General features: G+C 33.3%; 2 protein-coding genes across 4 annotated transcripts in view; one reads left to right on the forward strand and one right to left on the reverse strand.

The window, feature by feature from the left end:
* The window catches only part of LOC124533598 (protein outspread), a 243,973-nt gene that overhangs the window by 181,160 nt on the left and 42,794 nt on the right, over positions 1–20,019 (forward strand). The gene's annotated exons all lie outside the window — the stretch shown is intronic.
* Positions 8,361–9,900, reverse strand: LOC124533601. The gene is made up of 2 exons (XM_047108989.1): positions 9,719–9,900; positions 8,361–9,235 (listed from the first exon to the last, which is right to left on the reverse strand). The coding sequence occupies exons 1-2, from the start codon at positions 9,849–9,851 to the stop codon at positions 8,670–8,672; spliced, it is 699 nt and encodes a 232-aa protein (XP_046964945.1). The 5' UTR covers positions 9,852–9,900; the 3' UTR covers positions 8,361–8,669.

Consider the following 20,019-nt stretch of genomic DNA (forward strand, 5'->3'; position numbering starts at 1 on the left):
CTTGTAAAGTTCCCGCAAGTTGTCTTTATATCGCCTCTCATCAACTCTGCATCGACAGGGCTGTACAACACAAACTATAACATTTTCTACACGTTGAATTATATTTGAGAAAAAATTACTAGTTACAAAAAAGCGGCTTCGTTGCGTTTTGAATGTTGGTTGTCGTGTAAAAGCAAAAATAGCTTACGTCCTTTCTTTGAGTTCAAGTTTTCTTTATACCAAATTCCATCAAATTCGGTTCAGCGGTTTGGTCTTGAAAGAGCGACAGATAGACAGAGCTACTTTCACATTTATAATATATATTTTACAATTATATGTTATCCCTCGTATAAAAGACATTACACACACAAACGCCCTCCACCACAAAAACATGCACACATATATACAATATAAAGATATTTCAGTCTTGCTGATGTTATCTATAATGCAAGTTGCATCTTTTAATTATCTTCCTCGTACTCTGCAACACCAACTTATTTATACATTTTCACCCTGATTGCAATCTTGTATTACGTTTTAACAAGACCCACGTCCAAATAGCCGACACAATAGTTAAACAACAAGCAAGTATCATATGTAATACACACACATACAGAGAACTCCTACTAATACTTTCTGTTTGTACAGAAATAGGTAAAAGTAGGTGTGGCTATAAAAAGCAATCTTTATTCATATCAAATTTCATTCAATTTCATTTTATTGTAGAAGAAAAAAATACAAGATTTCAATTTGATTTTATTTGAAGATTTCGTACTAGAAATTACAAAAAAAAATTATAAATATATCTATTTTTTATCAGTTTCCAAGTCCATAGTAGTAAATCTGATCAGTGTAACTCGTGGCTACAAATGTTTAAGTGTGCGTGGAACTTTAACATAAGAGTATGGACAGCAAAAAAAAATACGAATCAGATCATTTTTGCAATTATTAAGAAGAATATAATGCGCCCTCGTGAGTGAATATAAAAAAGTAACTGTTGACAGCCCTAACCTTATAACAGATTCAATCCAGTCTCAGGTTATACCCGTAAACCGTAGAGTTGTAATTGACTTGTTAGATCAAACGCTACCGTATCCAGACGTTCACCCTTTCAGATCAGGAAAAACGAATACATAAGTTCAACTGACTTCTTCACTTAACCGGTTAATACTGAATTGATTGAACTCAACCTTAGACCATATAAATGTCGTAAAATTAATGTGTTTTGAAAACAACTTGAGTGTTTATTTACTTAATTATAATTTTAATATAATAAATGCACAGTTGAATGAAGATTACTTAGAGTCGTTAAGAAATATATACATAGTTCTATTTATTTAATAGAGCACAGAAAAGGTCATTGCACTTTTTTATTTGGTTTCGTTATACTTTAGGAACTGTTTTGAATGCAAACTATCTATACTTATAATAAAATTGGAGTGTCTTTTTGTATTATTAAAACGACCGCTTTTTACTAAATGCATATGTATACACGGTACCTATAGCAAAACCTTTTTTTGTCTGTCTATCTGTCCGTCAGTTCCGGCGAATTTAACATAGGCAACAACAGTAATATTTTGGTTAAATTCAAATACGCACGAATTTATCGAAGAAATAGAAATTAAATATATTTCTATCTTACTTTCTAGCAAATTTCAAGACCACAATCATATAAAAATATCTTAGATAAAAAAGTAAACGCAACTGAGCATCCCCACTACATATTCAGAGCCTTCCTTACCTCTGTGATCGTACTTGAACGCACGTATTGTGTTAATTATATATAAACAAAAACACATACTACCAAACACGTAACACGTCTTAGTAAGGGTCTCAGCGAGGCTTATATATTAAAATCAAATCCTTACCATTTTTATTTGCACATTAATATTCATTTCAACTTAGCGCACATGAATTTTAATACACGCCATATTTAGTATGTAACAACTTTTTATTTAATATTGATGACAGGGATCTAAGTCGGATGTAACAGATCTGTTACAAATATCTCACGAACCTAGTAGATTAAATTTAAGTAATTAAATGACAGATTCTAAATGTCTAACTTTTCTTTAAAAGTACTCAGCTCACCACAACATCAACAACAACAGCCTGTAAATTCCCACTGCTGGGCTAAAGGCCTCCACTCCCTTTGAGGAGAAGGTTTGGAACATATTCCATCACGCTTTTCCAATGCGGTTTGATGGAATACACATGTGGCAGAATTTCTATGAAATTTATCACATGCAGGTTTCCTCACGATGTTTTCCTTCACTGCTGAGCACGAGATGAATTATAAAGACAAATTAAGCACTTAAATCAGCGGTGCTTGCCTGGGTTTGAACCCGCAATCATCGGTTAAGATGCACGCGTTCTAACCACTGGGACATCTCACCACACTATTGCAGTACTGGTTGTAGATATTAACGTAATATGTAGGTTTCCTCACGAATATTTCCTTTACTGCATCATACACAAATTTAAGCATATGAATATTTAGTACTTTGTTAAAGTAGATGAGTTATTACCAGTCGAGATGACAGATCGTTAAAATGGGTATTGGTATTTACAAAATCTATATCTACATAATCTATATTAATATTATAAATGTGAAAGGAACTATGTCTGTTTGTCACTCTTTCACGAAACCACTGAACCGAAATTAGATGCAATTTGGTATGAAGCAAAATTGATCTCCAAGAAAGGACATAGATTACTTTTTTGACTAAGATATTACAACCAATACCCTAAAACGCGAACGAAGCCACGGGCGACCACTAGTGATAATATAAGTTATTAAATGACAACAAAACCAATCAATATTTGTATAAAAAAGTAAAACGTAACCATTACGTTCTTGACCATATCAATTCCTACATTTCTATCGTCTAATTATTATACAGTAGCTTTTTTTTAAATGTATAGTAAATAACCTGCATTAAGTTAGGATAAACGGGAATCCCTATAATGGAAACTCATACAACCTCGATCGGTTCGCATAAAAACTTTTTGTCACAAACCTTATTAAACAATTAATGCTACTTTTACTCGGCACGAATAATTAAATGTATGTCGGTTGCTGATTATTCTACGGAATTATGTTTTTTGTACAATCCATTTAAAGATAGTATGTATGTTTGGGAAATTGTCAAAAATACCGTTAATGATTTTGAATTCAGAACCTTATATTAGACAATGGAGCATCAGATAGATCAAGGGATCTTAATCTAAAATTATAGACTCAAATCCAAATAAACACCGCAGTTCTTCTTGCTTGTTTTTTTTATAGTTAATCGTTACGCGCTCGTCAGTGAAGGATAACATTGTGTAGAAATCTGCATGTGTCCAATAACATTACGTCACAAATTGCCTTCAACTCGCATTACTGCAACGTAGTGGAACAACCGCCAAACTTAATATGTACCCTGTTCGCTCTCTATATAAAAAATGATACGTATTCAAACTTAAAATTCATTAGATTCTGTAAGAAGAAACTCGAAACAAACCGCAGAATTTACTATAATAATTATAATATTAATGCCCAAAATATGAGGAGTGAGATGCGAGGTGACTACTTATAGAACCTCATTGAATGCATGGGGCAGATAAAAATAAACGAATCCTCCCTATCTAAGTCACTTTCACAGAACCGAGTAAAGGATGAAATGTTTTCAAATGTTACTAAACCAAAATATCAACATCACAAATACGAACAGGTCGCAATAAAACTCAAAGGCAACTTTTGCAATACGCTTGGAACGATCGTAAACGCGCCTCATTATATAGTGTTTCACTGCATATAAATCAGAGAGAACTTAGTTACAATGTAGGTATATAATAATTTTATCGATCGAACGGAGCCGGCCATGTACGGCGGCGTTGACGAACAAGCAGGCCCTCATCATCGGCTCAGAGTAATTCATTGCGTGCTACTTAACGTGTGAATACGGGATATTTGCATCACTGAAAGAGAGAAAGGAAACCATGAGCCCGATATGCTATGAGTATATGCAGCCACCTTATCGATACCTGTTCTAGTAAAATATGACGCTACAAATTATTGTCACAATTATTTTTGTACTAATTTCTTAAGTTACCTTTATTTAACTTACTAATAATGTATATGTATTTTGACTATTTCAAGTTACATCATGCCAAAACCAGCTACCACGTCCAAGACGTTTGGAAGTTCATCAATCTTGGCATACCAAGATTGTTTTTTCTGACATAACCATTTTCTATCATGTGGTCCAATTTGCTGTCCACCGTCTTCCAAACTAAGTAAAGTCAAAGTCTGTCTGTATCCGTTATTCAATACCACTTTGTTTTTTTTATTGTAAAAAATATATACTACCTTAGTATACTACATGAAATATATCTTTCTTTATAATTGTTATTGTTACAACATAACTCCATTTCATCAAATTGATAGTCTTATTTGCACAGACTTAATTCACTAGATATAGTAAAGATTCCCTGTGGATACCTAATTCATTTTTTTTACTATCAAAATAGTAAAGATACTTCCTTCCTACTTTGCTAAGGATTAATTAACTCTTTAGAAATTTTAAAGCATTTCGGTGCTCCAGTGGATTCTAAACACAAAACTTAGTGCTTAGCTGTATTTATATGAAAACTTGACTCATAAATTAATCCATTTGCATGTTATATTAATATGCGGAACTGGATGGCTGAGCACACCGTGTAGGTGCAACTTTAGCCTTCAATACATGTGTAGGTACACGTAGCTCAATGATTTTAATTTTATTCTCAAATATCAAAATTGTAAAGTCGCACTAAACTAAGATTGACATTATCCAATTTTATGTGCTGTTGTTTTTAAAACTGCGTCAATATTACTGTTCAAGACAAGCAAGCAAATCGAATAAACAGATATTAAAACGAGAAATCGGTTGCCAAGTTTACTAATCCCTTTAGCGGATTGCGGAAACGGAGATTAAGTGTAAATCTATATTTACTAACGCAAACAAGTCGCATATGAATCATCTTAACGCGAATAAACCCGAAACACTTTATAAAACATCAGTAAAATCCGGTGGATGTTATCTTGTGCTTAATTACCAATGATCATGTTTGTCGGTTGCACAGTAATGTATTTTAGTCCAAAACGTACCAAAATACAATTCATATATTTATCGAATAAAATGTGATGCTGATCTGGTCCAATTTGATTAGAGGTAAACGGAATTATAAATGGGTCACCAGATGGTAAGTCACCACTTCCCATAGACAATGATATCGTATGAACTTTTAACCATTTCGTATATGACCAATAATAGTCACCAATCTTGGGAACTGAGAGGTTCCTTCGAACAATTTTGCTATTTAGTGGTAAGATATATGGTAAGCGAACTACCACCAAGTAAAGTTTTTTTTTATAAAACTAATAAAGGAACCAATATTCTGTTCTTGGTACTTTTTGCTTAAATAATACGATAAAAAGTAATTTATATTTTGTCCTAGATGACATACATTTGATCCTAGTCATATGAAATAGTTTATTGGGAAAAGAAAATAACGTTAAATATCTTTATTATTATTAGTCTTTTCAAACAACCAATGACAACAATATTGTGTAATAATCAGAATTCGCAGAAGAACATAGACTCCTCGCGAATAATTCGATTGTTTGCGTCAAAACGAAGCCATACGTTATATTGGATTATATGAGGATACCTTACAAGCCCGTACCATTGGGTGACCTGCTTCCACGCGTATTTGCAATATACTATCGTATGCAATTAGGGACTTCATAGCGTCGTGATCGTATAATTAACGTATTCAATTTCGTAACCAAAATGCCATGCACCCATCATTCGGCTCCAGCTTATAATAATTTAGATGATAGCTGGGAGCGTCGAACAAAAGTAATTGTTTCGTCAATTTGCCTGTAATTTTTCAAATCGTTTGCACATAAATCTACCGCTATGTCACTTATGACTTGAGTCATCTCGTAATTGTATCTCAGTAACATTGAGCTGTGATGTATGTTGCACAATCGTGGACTTCTCCGTTCGATTTAGCACAGGTGCTTCGAGCAATTAATATTCATGTCGTGTTTAATTTGAATCAAATTATCGCCTGAGGTTTCGAATTTCAATCAAAATATAATGTTTTGATGTTAGCACATTATTTGGTGCTTTACCCTCGTACTGCCCGAGGGAGGCAATTTAGCTATGTCGAAAGCAATTCATTGGTTGTTATCAATTGAGTTCGAAACGACTGTCTGTGTGGGCAGACATAAATTTTGATTATATCGCATTATTAATTATATCTGCAATTAGCTAGCAGCAAACTATCGGTACTAACTTAACTAGTATTTACATTTCTGCGACCAATTACAAAATGTAAATTAAAAATAAATCCATATTGACTTATAGCATTAAAATATGGATTATTTGCGTTATTACAAATTTTACTACCGTATATATTTTAATAGTAATTGTGATTTGACTTGATTAATAATAAATGCTGCATCTCATTAATTTGTTTTATTATATGACATGTAATAATAATTCAAGTTAAGTTATCTGATTTTATCCAAACGTAGGCTACGTTATACACGTGCGTCCACACCCGCATTCAATGATGGAATGCGGCCGCATTGAGCAATTTGAGCAAGCGATCCTCTACGCCGGCGCGGGCGCACCCACGACGATTCACCTGCGCGCACGCTTCCGTAATTTATGATATGCCGATTTTGGTATGATTTGCGGATTGACACTTCGTTGTACTAGATTTTAACGTAAATACTACTTAAAAGTTTAAGTGTTTGATCTAAAGATTCTACAGTCTACTATAATGCAATATTTATTGTTATTATAAATAACTTGTGGACGAAAAATCTTGTACAGTAAATATCGATCACATTCCAACATATTTTTTTTAATCATTGGAAAAACAAAGCCAAGCTAAACAATAGTTAATCAAATATCTCATGAACTGTGCTCTCGAATGTTGCAAGATAATGTTGCATATGAGTGCAACAACAGTGAGGTATTTCCCGCGCAATAGAAAATCGTAGAGAAAACTTGCAACAGACCATTGTGATGCTAAATCTTACCCCACAAATGGCGTTATACGTTGATTAATTAAAAAGTCGTGTACAAATATTGACGCAATATTCTTACATATGCCGTTGAAATTGACAATATTACATTTTAAACGTAATCTTATCAACATTATAATTGCAATATTTTAGTGTTATAGATATAAATTACTCAATCGCTTTTTAAACTTGCTAGATTCTAGTTTTATAATGTTACATTATAGAGTAATGTAATAGGAAACAGTGAAATACATCCTTAAGAATCTTACAATTATATTTAATGTAATAAAATTACTAATGATACTTAATTCTTAACAATAGAGACATAGAGTTAGTTGAGTTGTTGAAAAAGAAAATCGTAATCTTTTGGTGTCTGTAATTGAGCAGGTTGACGAATTCATATTATACACATATATATTATTTAAAAACGCATGTGAAATAAATACTTCCGCGTGACATATTTAATGATCTTCAATTTGACCCAAATCGGATCGAATTATTTTTTTTTTATGGTATAAGTTGCCGGACGAGCATATGGGCCACCTGATGGTTAGTGGTCACCATCATCCATAGACAATGACGCTGTAAGAAATATTATCTATTCTTTAAATCGTCAATGTGCCACCAACCTTGGGAACTAAGTTGTTATGTCCCTTGTGACTAGTAGTAGTTACACTGGCTCACGCACCCCTCAAACCGCAACACAACAATACTGAGTACTGTTAGTTGGCGGAAGAATAACTGATGAGTGGGTTGTACTTACCCAGATGGGCTAGCACAAAGCCCTACCACCAAGTAAATCTAATCTCTTCTATTTGTAATCCAAACATTCATTGATACACGATGAATTCATAAAGACCTGTCGGGTACTTTTAATTTTGTGCTTGGTAAATTGCAATCCTTTAAAAAACCATTTCGCATACAAATAAGACATGTTCATAGTTTCACGATATGTACGGCCTTGAAACGCGATCTAAAGTTTTGCTTGCAAGTTGCGCATACTCAATTAGTCTCCTTTTTACGTGATACCCGAAAAGTGAGTTCGAATGTGCCACCGATTTCGAATATCAATTTCATTACTGTTGTACATTTTACGCAATATATTTATAATAAAATAACCTTAAAAAATATAATCCTAATAGTATTCTGGCTGTATGCTTAGTCGTCTCACGCTCACTAATCATCTCGTAAGCACGAGCGTCACTCACACATAGCATCATTATTATTCTATTGTAGTATATTAATAAAAAAGAATAAATAAAAATTACTTTTAGACAAATTATTTTTTTTATTCAAATTGTACAATACACAAACAATATAGAAAAACCTTAACTACACTTAGTGCTTTAAACGAAGTATTTTGAAGAGTTATTAAATATTCATTAAAATTTTATCAGTTTGCATATGAACACAGCTTTAAAATATATTATAAACTTAAATCTCTTAACAATAAAAATAAACGAATATTTGAACATCAGTCTGTATGGTTAACGTTTTTAAGAAAAAGATTACAGAAATTTTGCTTTAAAAGTTTTAATTCAAAACGTTTATATTATAATACCATAAACATACGCAGCTTCAAATATTTCCCAAGACTTCTGTTTTTGCATATAAATCAACTTCAAGGTTGACTTTCATTTAATTGATCTTGGACGTATATTTTATTATCACAATCATTCGTAAACTGGTATTGCGACAGAGTCTCTAGCAGCCACTCGTTAACTTTACCTCTGAAGTGCAATTTTTGTAGATCTGTCAGCTTCCTTATGGTAGGCAGTAGACTTATTAAGAATAAGTAATCCGCATCATTTCTCAAATCATCTTCCATTGTTTTCTTGCTTTGAATCAAATCTTTTAATTCTTTCAATTGTTTCATTATCAATGGCTTTTTATTTACGTTTAAACGCCTTACAAGAGCTGATGAGTTTTGTTTATTAACACGTTGATGTTGCAATTTTGTTTGTAAAAGTGTCTGTTCGTCGCTGTCTGATTCGTTTTCTGATGCAACGTTATTAGAGTCAACATTTTTATTGACGCCATGTCTTCCAGTTAACACCTCATTGGTAATAAAGCTCAGGTCATTGTAGTAATGCCAGTTTGACATCGCCAATCGTTTTGATAATATCTTTTTGAGTTCTTTCCTGTATTGATCCTTTAAATGCTTCCATCGTTTCTTAACTGTCCATTCTGAATGACAAATAGAAAATGTTAGTATTTTTTATTATTAAAATAATGATTTCAGAGACGAAAATTAATAAATGTGGTGACTTATTGAAACACATACGCCCATAAAATACCTATGAGAACTCATTTATTATAATAAGTTTACTAGCAACTTTAATAATTTCGTTAAAATCGATTTGCCTGTGTTTCAGCTCTAAAATTATTTATTATATTAATCAATTGTTCGAGTTACGTCACATTCGTATCATCAGATCGCTCCTATTTCCAAAATTGTAAATCCTATTCAATGTACTATATTTGTGTGTTAATATAAAAAAGTGTCGTCTGTACATACGTAGAATGAGTAAGCACTTTTTATACCAGCCTTATAATATTGATTTCTACGTGACATTGACGAAAATCCGTGTCCTGTTAACGCAACGAAAAGCTATTAAGACAAGAATTGAATTCAATTATAAAATTGGTTAAATCATCTTTCGAACGTACCATCAGCATCCAGTTCTTTAGTAATTTGTTTCCAAGTTCGTGAGCAAACCGCTCTATTTCTGTAATACTGATGCGTGCACAGCCATAACTCGGGGTGCGCCTTGACTTTTAGGATAATGTCCTCGAAAGACATGATAGTGCAACCACAACGCACGCGCGTCCGACGCTCACTGCCCGCTCCCCGCGTTGACAACTCAACGCCCCTCCCCCGCTCGTGGACGCTCCAAACGCGCGTTATATTGACCTTGCACTACGTATCTAGAAGCGTTGCTAACCGCCCGCGCCCGCTCACCGCTCAAAATTGATCACATTTATTGATTAATTCACTTAAATTTTTGTGTGTGTTTCAATCATATCTTCCTCTAAAGTCAATAAATCTAAAAATATTTTTATTTCAATTACGCGATTTTTAACTCGAAAGTTACTGTTTGTTATTTAATCCACAAAGAGATTCAGTTTTCATCGGGATCATCAATTTATTTTAAACATTAAAAACCACCATCCTTCATAAAAATTAAAAGGCTCCTGCTATCTCGGATGCCATAAAATCTGATCCTTGACAAGGGACGTAACATTATGACAGCTTAAAAAAGGCAATTAAAATTACCGTCACCATTAATTTCGTCTCCCTGCTCAATCTCGTAACATTTAACGGAGCGTAATGAAAACAAAAAATCAACTAAAAACGAACCTTGAGCTTTTAACCATTAGTGTTAATCGCTGTTTCAAAAAGCATAAAAAAGAAATCTCATCAGACCTTTTACGGTAGAACATAAGTTCCTAAGATTATATCTGGAAGACAGTTAAGTTAAATGTTCCAAGTCGTCTATGTGCCCACCTGAAGATGTTAATCTTTAACTTGTAATATTTATAAGACAACCTGTCTACACCTCCGACGTCGCTGGACTCGGCGACACTTTAACAAATTAGTTGCTATTCACTACTCCGCATCCAACCATGCCGTTCTAAGATTTAAATACTTTTCGGATTTCTGTCACAATTGCGGACATTTTTTTTCTACAAAAAATATAAACAGATTTTAGCTGACTTCTGGAATGTGAATCTGCAAATATCATACATTGTCATAACTGTATAGAAATGAGGACAAGAACCAACACCACCTACTTAGGTCCGTCAATGATCACTTGCAACTGACGGGCAGGTGAATTGACGGTTCGTGCGGTCCCATTTAAATCTTCGTAGAGCGCATAGCCGCGAAATAATGCAGTGAGCAATAAATAGTGATTTGCGTCGGCATTTGCTCGAAAACGTCATCACGGAAACGGCAGAGGCGGGCTCGCTGGCTGTGATGGAGTCCCTTGCGCTCTGGTCCAAGATGTTAACGAAAACATATTCCTCTGAGTAAGCGTACTTCATTATTTTCAAGTCTATAATAACCGATCCCTAAAAAAGATAACTTATGCATGTATCTTCCTTGAATATATATTAAAAGATATTTATGTCCATACAGATTGTTAAAAGGTTACTGATAACATATTACTGTATGTTGAAATATGAGACTCATTAGTTAGCAAATTGCAATACAAAATGGCTCCTTAGAATTGTTTTTGATTTTTATTTAAATATCGTATAATAATTCATCTTGTAACTTGCACCTCGCGCGATCAATCATTAATGCTCGCAGCGGTTCGCAACATCTATTTTCTATAGGAGCAATGCCATGTAAACGTTTTCAGGTTAATCTGCATAACATTAGCGAAGAAAAAGGTTTTGCTCACCTTCTGAAAAATATCCGTTGCAACAATTAGCTATACACAGTGTAGTGCACAACTTATTAGTTGCAATTTATTAGTAGTTTATTTACATTAGAGGATATATCAACTAAGCCCTATTCTTGTGCTCACTGGTGAAGGGAAACGTCGTGACCAAACGTAAGGAATGAAAGTCACATGTTGCCACATGTTTTTTAAAGACTTACAATGACCAGTGTAGAGAAAATACACTTCTAACTATTTTCTCAAGAGCCGATGTTCTTCCGCCTTCTAGGAAAGGCGCCCATCCGCCTTACCTTGAAAGAGAACAATTTTTGAAAAAATCCCTATATTTCTTTACTAGTTGTCGCCCGCGTTTTACTCGTTTTAGTTTTAAAGTAGCGTATGTCCTTCCTTTTAGTTCAATTTTGCGTCATACCAAATTTTATCAAATTCAGTTTACCATTTTGGTAGTGAAAGAGCAACAGACAGACAGAGAGATTTACTTCCACGTTTAAAATATTGATATAGATTATTCCTAAAGTATTGTCACTCTCAAATATGCGTAAATTTCGACCACAGATAACAGTTTTATCAACATTAGAAATTTGGAGTAACTTTAAAAAAAAAAAAGTGACAGAAGTTATGCAAAAGTGATCTTAACCTTACAACCGTTAAGGATTTAAACAAACATGCTTTTAAGACCACACGTGCGATGATAAGTGTTATCAACGGCAATGAGCATTTACAAGTCTAAGAGATCAGCGAACGGACTGAGTTTTTATTACACTCGAATAACGGGACCATGTTTCTGGTTAGACGGTGTCTTTGATGCTCCACATTTTATTTTATTTAGTCACTATGTTTAGTCGTTCTATTATTATACTATGTTATAATAACTGTTTGGATATACAATAAAAAATAAACAGAGTCAGGTCATCGGAGATATCTTAGGAAGTCGAAATAATAAGAATGTAAATAGGTATCAATTATGTAATTTGAATTGGTTTTTTCATTTGTTTAAATATTATATAGTGCCCTAATATTAATTGGTTATCACTATGGAATCTGTTTAGTCAGCTACTTACTAATTACCTAGGAATTATATTCATGGTTGGCAGTATTATATAAGTTAAGGGGATGGTACTTAAATAAATAAACTCACTCAAAGTACTAATTCGAAATGAATATATCGTCCATCAATATAAACTGGGTTCTCTATTTCACCAATTTGTACTAATGCAGATTCTTGATACCAAAAGACATTTTTTAAACGTTTGTCACTTGACAAAAGTACAATACACAAAACGCTTTTGATTGGCTTATGATGAAGTTACTTGCTTGTTCAACTTGCTTGCCTAGTATATGTACCATAGATTAAAATACGAGCAAGTGCTGTCACCGACCCCATTGCAGCGCCAGTGTCCAAGTAGCATTTTGCGTGCTATTTAAATATGGAATTTTTAATATGATATTTTTCGGCTAATGTGTAGTAGAAAGAACCCCGTAAAAACGGGGTTCTTTAACCTCTACTTAATAATATAAAATGGATTTTAAAAACCAGTCAAATAGCCTATTTATAACAGAAAATTTGATTTCGTTAAGGAAAGTCGTTAGTTATTCGTTAAACCTCGGTTGTCAAAACGATCTTCCTCGGGAAGAAACAAATACATTTATATATTCGTAGCGTGATTGCTTATTGTATTGTAATGCGACACAATGATTAAGTGGCGTCCATAAAGCTGCCTTCACATACGCGGTATATAATTAAGAACGTCGAGATAACATCGAATAGAAATCGTTATCAGATGGGAAATTATTAAAGACATCTTTTTAGGGTTTCTGTCAATGAAATCTTCTCTTGAATACGTTATTTAAATTGTTAATTAATTTCGGTATTTCAATTTTGATTTTTAATTAAGGAAATTGTTTTGTATCTAAAGTCTATTAAAATTTATATTATGTAATTTTTGAATTAGTATTTCTTTTAATATATCTTTACATTTAAGGCTTGGATTAAAAAATCTCGTGTTATACTGTACTTATATGGATACTACTCCCTATATTTTATGAAAAAAGGTTGAACTGGTTTTAGACTTTTTTTTTTTGACAACGTGTCACTTCGAATTTAGGCAGCGATCGCTTTCGCACGTATACCCATGTGCTCCTGGGATTGTTACTCAGTGAAGCGAATGGCGAGCTCGGCGCGGATGACAGGCAACGGGATGTAATCTAATAAAACGAAAGTATGTCCATACCCTAACGCAACATCTTAAATCGCGCATGGTTAGGACAAGTTACAGGGCGAATCGAAAGTGGGTCACATGACAATGAGGCTGTCCCGGTAATTACCCGGCACAATAGAGCATTGTCTGCGCTGTGCGACATTTCCGCCGGCGCGCGCATCCTGCGAGCCACGCGGCTATATTCATAACAAAAACCGAACAACGAAATGAGATAAAGCAATAATAGCGAATCACTAATGAGCTTCTACGATTTGTTTAATATCTTTATAAATTATTAGTAGTCCCCTTTGATAGCGTTTAAGGGGTTTTTGATATCATGTATTAGGCAAAAAAATAGCCAATCCTTGGAGTTCAAGTTCAAGCTTACTTCACACCAAATTTCATCAACGGTTCATTGGTTTGGTCGTGAAAGAGCGACTTAGACACAGAAAGACATGCTTTATAACATTAGTATAGATTAATTACATTGCCTCTTAAATACGGTGGTTATCTATGATCCCGTTTGGTCTCCGTTTGGAGATATATGTAGCTATAGAGAATGAGCAAGTGTAACACTTCTATATTGAAAAATGATTTTTGACTCTCAATTGACTTTGTTCGTATTTTATTAGCATTCTTCGTCGTAACATTTTGTTGTGTTTTTTTTTTCATAATTATCGACAATGACGATAATCTTTTCACATTTTCTTAAAACGCTACGGTATTTTAAATTACAATATAATATTAGTTAGAAAACACTAAAAGGTAAAAACATAAAATTTAACGACATTCATTTAAGTTATGTTACTTTTATGAGCTATAAAATATATAACTGTATATATTAACGAACACTTTCTCCCTAGTTAAGTCAAAGTGACATTCAAACACAAAATTAAGTAGGTAAGGGCTTGTCTAGCAATCAGCTGATCCGATTAATCGGCTTAAAATATTCTGTCGCGCCTTTCCTTAATCGCTTGTGTTATACAGCGTGTGATAAGTAATAGTAGTCTTGTATTTATGTATTTTTTTATACAATTATAGCCGACCTTTTAGTACGCCCGTCTAGGTAGGTACCACCTACGCATTAGATATTCTACAGCCAATCAGCAATAGTTAAAATTTTTGGGTATCAAGGATGAATGAGCAATGTAACTATAGACATAAGGGACATAACATACTAGTATGAAAGGTGTAGGTAATATTTCTTACAGCACCGATGTCTACAGGTGGTGGTAACCTACCTGTTACATAAAATAAAAAAATAGCCGCTGACGGTAGGATCAACTACTACTTATAGCCTTTACCATTTACCACTTTAAGAAATATAAAACATATCTTATACCAAGAATTCTCTGACTATCACTGAGTTAATTCTCTTTTACCATTCAAACAGAAACACTATAGTCTGTTCGCGTTAAGAATGCAGTGAGTTGTCATTGTTTACCGGCCCATTTGACCAATCAAATCTTTTCAAATTACAAAGTCAAGTTCACATTGAACAGGTAAAGACATAAGTTCGAACGTGATGGTTGTGGATTTAATTAATTATTAACTGATATTAAAAAAAATTACAAAAACAATGACTATAGAATATTAATTATTTATTATTCCTTACGGGATCTGTTATTTTGATCTTAACGGACTCAATATTAGGTATTATATAAATCATAATATTCCTTTTATGTACTAAAACGGTCTGTATCTACGATATTCTTTGTATTGTAGATTTATTAACAAGATAATATATTTAATAATACTTGTTACGCAATTAATTAGGTGTAGCGATTGACATCGAAATAGATCACTTGTTCGTATCTTTGTCATCTTTATAAATTGTATTTAATGGTCTTTTGTGACAGCGAAAGTAGCAGCTACTTATTATACTAACGAGATGATGAGGAATAAGATACAGATTTATATAATATATGATAAGTAATTGATTACTCAAATTTAAATTCAACATTTTGAAAAGCAAATCTACAAAAGCGGCAAAATAAACATCGGGTTTATTCTTTTTTAATTTAAAAGCATTGTATATGGTAACCGTTAAAATAAGCAAAAACCCTAAATACTAGGATAAATGATTCTAAGGAACAAAATTGTATTTGTTTGTATATAGGCCAGGTGTTAAAAACCCTATGTAATCCCATATATCGTCTAAACCCATGATGACATACATTTATATATCTTATCTTTATTTCATGATGATTCGTTGAGTAGTTAACTTGTAAAACTTGACAAATAAACTAACTCACATTTGTATTGTTTATTATTATTCCAGTAGTTTCCCATAAGGACTTACTTAAAGAAAATTTGAAGCTACTATTCCACTGAAAGAACTAACTAAAATTCCCAAAGTATACTTTTTGTACGAAAACATTAATTAAATTAAGGTATCGCTCGTGGATACGATTTTATGTCATATGTAACACTCTGTATATGTCCCTGGTGAATGGATCGTGAACCAAACTTCGAGGCTTCATGTTTGAGTGACCGGCCGCACGATTTTTATACACACATTATTAATACTACACTTCACCATCTTAATTGCCTCTTGGTGTTTGATTAAAAATGCTAGTTACTGAGCTGAAGCGTTTTGCTATTTAATGCTATAAGTCACTGACCCTACGATTGCTCTGGGATAAGAGATCTAGGGTTGATTGTAAGCCCTTACGTAACCGAATATTCTGGTATCAGTATCATAATTTAGACAGTAATTCTACGGCATAACAGCAACGCTTAATATTGCTGGGATCCAGGTTTAGGGAAGAGTAAGCCAGGGTATAAAGTATAAGGGACACAATTAGTATGTGAGTAAAGATTCTTCCCAGGATTGTTGTCATAACTACGGAGCCTTAATGCGAACTTGCCCGATTATTTAATAATAGTTTATCCTTTTTATAAATCAAATAGTTAATAAACAAATTAAATATGATTGAAATCAATTACCTCTTAGGACCTTTTAACATTACGATGCTGTTATTACGTTATTGTATAAACTTTATAGATATGATAAAATAATATATCTTCGAATACTCGAATCGTTTAAATTATATAATTAAAAATAAACGATTACATTATTCGATTTAAATTTCAATATAAGGTAAAAGGGCCAAAATAATTAATTGATAAGATTTAAAAATACTCTCCTTACAATTATAAATAAAGTATATAAATACCACTCGCATAACTTATATATACATATAAATATATAGTGTTGAAAATTCGTGACACGATACAGTTTACAAACGAAAGTGATTGTATAACAGAAGCGAGACATTCCTTTATTAAGAGAAATTGTTGTAATCAATTAATTATTAACATTCGTTTATTATATATAATGATTTATCAACAGACTCGACCGGTCTTCGTGTGTGTTAATTAGGATATTAGAATCTACATATGTTATCAGAAATTATTGAGATACGAATCCAAACATAAGAGATGTATACGGGATAATAATGATTATATGTTTAGTTTTGGAATAATCTATACCTTATATACAATCACTACTTACTTGCCCGTACCAGCGTGATACGGGGGTGAACATACATATGTATTTTTTTTGCCTTTTTGCGACATGATTAACTGTTGATGTTCTATTTCAACTTATTTACACAAAAACCTTAATAAATTTTATATCTAAACCCTCCTTATGACTCCCTCTCTCTCTTAGTGAAAACCGTATGAAAATCCGTTCAGTAGTTTCGGAGTTTACCGCGAACATACAGACAAGACAGACACGAACGGTAGACTTGTTTTAGAATGTGTAGTGAAGATGAATATTCGAATATCTTCAGATGAACAAATTAATGTATACTCCTGCAAACAATGTATTCACAATTGTTAGATGTATTATAATATCATTTTAAGTTAATAAGTCGTGTGTTGCGTCAATTTGACTGACACGCTGATAAGGTCTGAAAATATGCGGTTAGCGAGAATAAGTGGCGGCGAGAGGCGACCTGACATTTACGGAAAGTGTAGTGCGATAAGCGAAATTATCCACAGCTACGGAACCAGCATCCGTGACGAAATGATTGTCCATCACGGCTCAAGTTGAGAGATGTGGAGAGGATTTGTGAATCTATTTAAACGGTATATTAAAGTATGTAATGTTTTTCTAAAATAAGGATTATTTTTTAATTTATTTTGATTTAGATTAGCAATTGGAGCAAATAAAAAGGAAGTCAGACATTTAATGTTATTGATTCTAGTCACTGAGTTGCTCCGCAATCTGGTGCTATAAAAAATATATTTTTATTGTGATGTTTGATGCGTATCCTGACAACGTTACAATTAAAACTAGAACGTCTTCGAAATCTTGCTTTCTGTCTGCTTGGCTTGCCACCAAACTGAACATGCACAAACGTCTAACACTGATAAAATAATTGATCATAATTTTGATTCCATTCAAGTATATTAGCTATAAGAGAGAGAAGCAACGAAAGAAAAATTATTTCACTTAAAATATAATCACAGAGACTAAGAGATAAATATTCTTACCCTTAAAATATTAAAATACCATAATATATTTTTAAGATCGAGTATTTTGTACGTTAAATTGAAATTAAAAACGAAACAGCTATGCTTAAAGATTAAGCTTGTATTGGAATACCATAATGTGCTTTAAGGTTAGGCTTGCATTGGTTACAAAGATCTGAGCAAGATTACCTCTTAGCCGCGAGAGCTCGTCACTCGGATCATTCGTTCATCGTTCACTTCCTACCTGCGGCTTTGTTTGTATTTCCATTACTGCGGTGATATCGATGTATTTTGAATCGAGTAGCGGTGCCCTGGCTTCTATTCGGCTACAAGCTGCCTGTGGTCGGATCTGTCTCGATTGCTTGTCAATCGTTCGTTGCTTCCTACTGTTTCGAATCGATGTAATTTCAAAGAGGCACCGTTAATAAACTTTGACGGCGGTCGATGTTTGTGTACAACCTTGTCTTGTGTTATTAGCGCACTTATAATTGATAATTGTCAAATTATCTTAAGTGCATCAGAAGCTATCGGAGATGCCACTTGTCATATATTTGAATTTGAACAATTTTTTTAAATGTAGGTCGTATTATATGCATGTGGAAAACCTGTTTGATATTAATGAGTAGATTATAAAAGCGTTTCAGTGATTTTTTTTTCATGAATATGTTCTTAATACTACTCTTTATTGTAACTTGACATCTGGTGTTGCAGCACTAATTTCTTGACAATTGACATACATATATTTATATCCATTTATTGGGTTATGTTTGTTAATTTTAAGAACACGATTAAAAATCTTATTGATAAATGTTGATATCCACATACTTGCTAATGATTTAAAGAATACATTGTTTCATTATCATGAAGTGTTCATTAGTAACGTCAATTCATATCATTAATAATCAAGTATCGTACTTTATTGTATGTTTTGGGTAACACTCGTTTGATTTATGGTGACGTCACAACACTCATGAGCTTTACATAAATTGAGAGCTCGGTTTACAAAATTATAAATATTCAATATCTCGGATTTAGTATTCTGACACCATCCATCACCGATAATAGCTTATTAATGTATTTGTAAACGACAATTAAAAAGTTTTCCTAAATGTTAAGTAGGTTAGTTCTTAAGGTTGATTTTGACTCGTAACATAAAAATGAGTTTCTTTACCATAAAAAGATTCAATTATTGGAGACAATTAATTGTATCGAACAGACGAATGGCATTCTCAATTGTCGATGGTGAGTGGTAGCGTGTAGCGTGCCCCACATACAATAGGAAGTACAGCAGGGGACGGTAGGGCTGTCGCTTTCAATTCAATTATATATAAATAACAAAACATCTTATAATTATGGAACACAGCTGGGATACTCCAGTGTTGAAAGTGCGTACATCTTAACCAATGATTGCGGATTCAATCCCAAGCAACCACCACTGATTTTTTATGTGCTTAATATGTTTTTATAATTCATTTTGAGCTCGAAGGAACCTTACATGTGTCAAATTTCAATGAAATTATGTCACATGTGAAACCACCAATCCACATTGTAGTTTGAAGGAATTCGCTCCTAACCTACTCCACAAAGGTAGAAGAGTCTTTAGCCTTGGGTATTTACAGGTTGCTACAATTCCTTTCGAACGATCACTAGAATTGAGCGCGCTTATTGGTCGAATCAAAAAGCGCGCGCTACTGGCCCCTGTTACACACTTCCGTCCCTTTGCACGAAATCACTCCCACGGATCGCAAGAAAGCGAGATGGAAGATGTTACATATCAAAAATCGGTTAACACATACATCAAATAATGTAAAATATTAAATGCTTAATTTTGTTTCCTGTGAAATCATAATTTAGAATCAATCGTCATTGTTAATTAATA

Source organism: Vanessa cardui, chromosome 11 (genome assembly GCF_905220365.1).
Source record: "Vanessa cardui chromosome 11, ilVanCard2.1, whole genome shotgun sequence".
Lineage (NCBI taxonomy): Eukaryota > Metazoa > Arthropoda > Insecta > Lepidoptera > Nymphalidae > Vanessa > Vanessa cardui.

Excerpts from the sequence above, each read along its gene's own strand:
- LOC124533601 (XM_047108989.1), bottom strand. The coding sequence starts at position 9,851 with ATGTCTTTCGAGGACATTATCCTAAAAGTCAAGGCGCACCCCGAGTTA. Across the intron at positions 9,236-9,718 it reads TAAAGAACTGGATGCTGATG|AATGGACAGTTAAGAAACGA; the intron begins GTACGTTCGAAA and ends TTTGTCATTCAG.